The sequence below is a fragment of the Taeniopygia guttata genome, chromosome 3, assembly GCF_048771995.1.
Source record: "Taeniopygia guttata chromosome 3, bTaeGut7.mat, whole genome shotgun sequence".
Classification (NCBI taxonomy): Eukaryota; Metazoa; Chordata; class Aves; order Passeriformes; family Estrildidae; genus Taeniopygia; species Taeniopygia guttata.
In genome coordinates, this window is record NC_133027.1 from 4,770,001 (window position 1) to 4,776,055 (window position 6,055).

The 6,055-nt window shown below is 42.1% G+C and overlaps 1 protein-coding gene across 4 annotated transcripts in view; it reads right to left on the reverse strand.

Moving 5' to 3' along the window:
* The window catches only part of TFAP2D (transcription factor AP-2 delta), a 53,288-nt gene extending 47,892 nt beyond the window's left edge, over nt 1-5,396 (reverse strand). The window contains exons 1-3 of one of the 4 annotated variants that reach the window (XM_002191432.6): nt 5,251-5,396; nt 3,784-4,281; nt 223-283 (exon numbers count right to left, since the gene is read on the reverse strand). In XM_002191432.6, coding sequence (XP_002191468.1) covers nt 223-283; nt 3,784-4,281; nt 5,251-5,289 — 598 coding nt within the window. In that variant the 5' untranslated portion in view covers nt 5,290-5,396. Of the gene's footprint in view, nt 1-222; nt 284-3,783; nt 4,580-4,689; nt 4,827-5,250 lie in introns of those variants that run through there. The other 3 variants (XM_030269907.4, XM_030269906.4, XM_012572915.5) reach the window with 3 other exon arrangements.
* Between the last annotated feature and the right edge of the window lie 659 nt (nt 5,397-6,055).

A 6,055-nucleotide genomic window follows, 5' to 3' on the forward strand; every position in this document is an offset into this window, starting at 1 on the left:
AGGGAGTATCCGAGAGCTACCGAGGAGCAGATCGTTTGTAAAGTGCAAATGGACTGTGAAATGCGAAGTGCTCTAAGCGTACTTCTGACAAACAGCAAATTACCACTTTTTCGGCAGTACATCCAAACTACGCCAAACAGTGGGGGAGGGAAAGGCAGGGAGAGATGGAAAGGGATGTGTGTTTACAAAAACTGATAGACGCAAGTATTTGTAACCTCTTACCTCTTCTTATCACACCTCCTTGCCCGTTGAGTACCAGTCCACACTGGGCCTCCACTGAGCTCTTAAGTAATGAGGGGAAAGCAAGGAAAGAAAGGAAAGAAAGAAATCAGACACAGAAACCCACAGAGAGATCACACAGCTTTTGTTTTGTTATATGACTCGCCCAGGAACAATAGTTAAGGTGAACTGGAAAAACATAGTTACTCACAGCGAACCCACGTGAAATCCCCCCTCCATCCTGCCATCTGCCCCTACCCCACCAAACGCAGAATAATTTTCCTTTCATTGCCATTTAAATACGAATTTATCCCGAACTGGCGACTTAGACCGGCAGTTACATAGCAGGATAGACAGACAAACAAGTACTTTTGAGAAAAGTGCATTCCCGCGCCACAGTTGCACGCACAAAGCTAAAAATGTACTTTTCTGGTTTTGTGTGTTTAGTGGTATGTTTATATTCGGGCACAGCTAAATTCAGTTATGTTTTGGGACACGCATACACCGACTTAGAAAGTGCGCACAGAAGTAGACAAAGAGCACAAACAACAGATGACCTATTGGGCTTTGCCGGCTCCACAGAGTCGTGAGGGTGCTGTAACAATGCGTGCGTCCGCACATAGGTGGGGATGAATATGCATCTGTGTGCGCTCACACACAGGCACCCATGTGTGAGCAAGGGGTGAAGAGCCATCAAAAAACCTGCCTAGGGCTTCTGGTGCGCGTCCGAAGAGATCTCACTTCTTTATTCTCCTGCTACAAGGCTGATTATTTGGGGATCTTCGCCCTCCTTAATAAATATTTTTATTCGAGTGATAAAAGACTTGAAAGGGTTGAGTTTTCTTTGGGTTTTTCCTTATGTTGGGGTTAAAAAAACACAACAAACCAAACCTAAATCTTTGCCCAGTGGAAATGTGTTAAAGACGCATTTTCCTCTACAAACAAACGAGGTATTGGACATGAAAGAGGCCTTTAAGGGTGTTAACCTATTCAACAGCCCGTGAAGAGTTAAGTAAATGCGGAGAGAGTCGGTGCATAATAAAAACCCCACTTTACAAAACAATCTTTACAGTCCTGGCTCTCTCCCCCACTTTCACCATATTGGCCCTGGCCCTGTAAGACCTTCCTTTTCAAGGCCCTTTTTTATTTTAAGTGTTCTGCCTTAAAGTGATTATGAAATCAATATGAAAAAAACTTGGCGACTGAGCATAAATTAAAGCGGTGATGGGAAAAGGTGTGACAGTTTTCTTTGTTGCCCATGGAAAATCTTTTTAGGGCACTGAAAGATGCCACTCCAGCTCCAAGACTGTTTGCATCTGTTAGGCTGACTTAAACCGCCCTCGAAACTATTGGACATTCACTTAAAATTCTGTGCAGGGAAAAGTATATTTACATTTGTTGCATTTGAAATGAGGCATATGCTGATGAACGTTTTAAAAAGAAAGACTAAGGAGAAAGGGGTAGACTGGTTAGACCACAATTTTGGTTTAAAAGTATTTCTGTGCACTCCTGTTTGTACTTGCGACCAGAACGCTTCCCTCTGCACCCGCAGTGATATTCGCGAGAACCCAAATTTGCCCTGAATCATCCAAGTCCTAACGACAAATACTAATATTTTCAATTTATCACTACTCAGGCTTTATGATACCTCTGCACACTCCCTCTTGTGTTCGGAAAAAGAGGGAGGAGGAAAAAATAAAGAAGAGATTAAGTACAAAGACTTAAGTATCTTATTTGATAATAACTTGTGATCGAAAAAATTAATATTTTCCAAAGGAAAGCTGTTGATTTTCTTCTTCGTTAAATAAATAAAAAGAGACTATGCCTCTAGCAGCTTAACCAACCTTTTTTTTTTTTTTTTTTTCTTTTTAGAAGGGAAACATGTTGTTTGGTCGGATGACATTGCATAAATGACCAGTTGAATGGCACTAAGTCGAAAATTGGATAAACTATGGTGCTTTTTTGCCCGGGACTTAGGCATTGTCTGCTGTCTTGCAAACGTTCCTAATCCCCTCTTTTGAAAAATACAAGGCTTTGTGCCTGCCAAAGAAAAAAAATTTGTACAGATACAAAAAAATCAGCAGCAGACGTGGTTATAAAAAGGAGTAAATAGGTTTTAGTTGGGGTTGAGCAGTGAATGGCAGATTTTTTTTTTTTTTGAGGGGGATGACATAAGGGGATCCTTGTGAAAAATGTAAACAAAAAAAAAATGGCCAGAGAGGACAAAATTATATAGTGAATTTTAGTGGAGAAAACTGTGTTTAAATAGCTAGGTTTTCCTCATCTGAGTTATAAAAGATAACATTATTTGTTGGTGGATTAATTTTCCTCCTAGTAAAATAAAAATAGAATTATTTTCCCTGATACAGATTGATTGTTTGGACTATTTTTCGTGCTTTGATTTTAAGGAAAGAAAATATACCTTATTAATTTTACAAATTTCGGGTTGATTTTTTTTCCCTCCAAGCCTTTGACCGCTACATCTTTTTGGAAAGACCACCATAGGCAGCTTTGTATGCCAGGGAGCGAGGTGTGGGGGAAAAGTAAGTACAGTAAACACGGTCCCGTTTGTCTCTCCCTGCTGATGGGGAAGCCCTCAGTTCCTCAGCTCGTCGGGGGAAGGAAGGTTTGCTTTTGATTTGGTGCACATTTCGGAATGGAGGTTAGATACAGGATGACGTTCTTTGCAATTTTGGAAACCAATTTAAGCAACCGGCTCAATTTGGCGGAGGTGAATTTTTATCGCGTGGAAAAGGATTTTTGAGCGGATAAAGCTGAGCTTCTGATACACAGAAAAAAAAAATTAGATACGTCCAGGTGCCGGTTAGGGTGGAGTCGATGAATGATTAGATAGATAGACAGATTAATTTAGCTTTATCAGCTTTATCTCTGACCCTATTAACACCTAGATCGGATATAGCGAGGCATTTTTATAACTCTGACTTTTTTCTGACAAACATTTGCTCCCGTTTATCTCTTTCCTCCCTCATATCCCGGAAGGTTTGCCTTTGTAGATCTGTCGGAAAGCAGATTTATTTCCTGCCCAGCCTTTTTTTCTCTTTTCCTACTCCATGCCTTCCTTAAATCATTTGCCTACTCTGTCGCTGCAAAGTGCTCCTTGCGCCGAAAGAGAGAAAAAGTTTAGGAAAAGCAAGGAGATGGGTTTGTTCTGGTTTGATTCGGGTTCTGTGTGACTGGGTAAGGGCTGGCACACGCAAATTCACTCCGAGATCTCCGGGGGACCCCCACGGTCTCAGCCACCACAGAGACACCACCCACGCGGCAAAGGCAGGCGCGAGGTTGGTTTTGTTTAATTTGTTTCTTTGGCTAAAGAAGACCACTTGTTTAGTTGATTTTTTTTTTCTTTCCCCTTCCACATTTTTTTCTTGCTGCTACTAATCTGGAAGGGACGGGCGCTGGATCGGGTTTGGGATGAATCTTCCCTCCTTTGTATGAGCTGTTCCGAGCAGAGGAAAATGAGGGTGGGGGTGGGGGTGGTGGGGGGGTCCAGGACAGGGGGAGGGGAGGGGAAGGTACCTCGAAAGGAGATCGCATGCTATTTACCTGCAAATCGTCTGCTCCCGAGGCTGCAAGCCCGAGGCTTGGTCCTGGCAGGAGTCTTTGATCTGGATGCATCCCATATTGGGATCCATGGCTCATAAGAGACAGGTCGTGGCGGCGGTAAGCATCTAAGCACCCCAGCTCTCTCCTCTGCTCGTCCAAGCAGGAGGACTTGAGTGCCCGCGCATTGTGCAGGTTGATAAAATCAGTGGGTTCTCCATGGTGGATCTGCTGGTAATATTGCTGGGAGTGGTGGAGAGAGTTCAAGGAGTAAGCGTCGGGGTTGACTGCCGGGTGGCTGTGTTGGAACTCGTAGTGGAAGGACTGGTGGTGCAGTGGGGTGTACTGGTGGTTAGTGGAGAAGTACGGGGAGGCGAACTCGGTGCCCGTGGTAGAATAAGTGAGAGGAGATGAGGAGGAATAGGCGACGGTCGAGTTGGCCACAGACTCCAGGCATCCAAGCTGCATCAAACGGTAACTGTTTGATCCGTCATGACGTATCTGAAATGAAGAAGTGAAAAGAAGACCCCAAAACTGGAGGTTTGTCATTGAAAACCCCGGGTACGATTCTTCCAAGCACGCTGTCCTGCATAGCTTCTCCCCCTGCAGAAGCGTCTAAGCCTGCGAGCGGCAACCCCAGCAACAAAAGATCCTTTCCTACCTTGGGCTGGTGCCATAAAGGTCTGTTCAAAAAATCATAAACAGCCCAGACTGCCCTTAATACTGTCAAGCGAAAGGAATCCACGCACTGAAATAAAAACTATCTATCTATCTATCTATCTATCTATCTATCTATCTATCTATCCATCTATTCATTCATCTATCCATCCATCTATCCATCCACCTCCTGATCACAGCTGTAATATCTGGGGCTGACACAAAAAAAAGTCATCAAACAGAGGAAACTACCGAGAATACACACAAGTCCCGTCCCTATGTTACAGCGTTACACATTGAGAAAGCTTTGCCGCCTGCTTGCCTTCCTTCCTTTCTTCCTTCCTTCCTTCCCTTCTTTTTTTTTTTTTTGAACCCCTATTTTTCTTTCTTTTTAAAATAACGAATCAGATCCAAAATTCCCCCCCTCTTTTCCCTGCGTTTCGAAAGAAAGGAGAGTCCTGCTTTTTAGCGAGAACTCCCCATTCCTGGCGAGCTGGTGGTGATTTCTCTCCACTTCATTATATTATTAGGGGTATTATTCTGATTTTCGTTCTGGCAACGGTTTTAACGTGGTAATGAGTTGCCCTTGCTGGCGACAGATGTCATAACGAATTTTCTCTCTATACTTCTTTAAGTTATCTCTGAAGCCGGATTATAATTAAATGTAACGGTCCAATATGGATTTTAAAAAAATGGAAACAACCACACAGGCACATACACACACACACAGATGCACACACACATCCACACACACGCGCGCACACACACACACATCCACACACACACAGACACACACTCACACACACAAAATACCTCTGCATCGTGGACGAGACCTGGAAAGGTAGTTGACATTTTTTGGTTCTCCGAAAAAAAAAAAAAAAAAAAAAGAAGAGGAAAAAACCCCCAACTCTGGATAAAACTCCCCTCTCCAAATTAAAAAAAAAAAAAAAAAAAAAAAAAAGGAAAAAATTGAAAAATCCAAAGTTCATGTATTTCCCCAATTTTTTTTAGAAAAAATCTCTACAGACAGAGAGAATTTGCAATGTATCTGCATAGATCAGATCTCTCGCTTTTCCATGCACCTCCTTAAAAACCTGTAGGAACAAAATTTTCCCTCTGCACAAAAGCTGCTCCCTGGATCAGATTTTGTACTTGCTGGGTATTTCTTTGGCTGATGTCGTAGGTCCCTTGGTAATATAGAAGTTTTGAAAATTAAGCATCAGCACTGAGAACTGGGAGGACAATAGATAGAGGAGCTTCATCCCAGGAGACAAGGAATAAATATTGTATCTTCGCCTAATAAGGAACTGTAGGTTCTTTCAACATTTTTATACAATTTTTCCTCCACTCTTTAGAATGCTTTTTCTTACCCAGGCTAATATGGGAACTAATCTGATCGAAGGGGGTATTTTGTGTACATTTTATTGGGAAGATATAAAGCTAATATATACAAATATATATTATTAAACCATCCTTTTCAATAGGTAAGTGATCCTTCCTGTTGATTATACTGCTTCTAAATACTGACCAGAATCTAAGATTGCACATTTGTATGTGTGTCTGTTTAAGTGTATTTTTTTTTTCCTAAATGAAAACTATGTGGTTTGTTTTGGTTTGG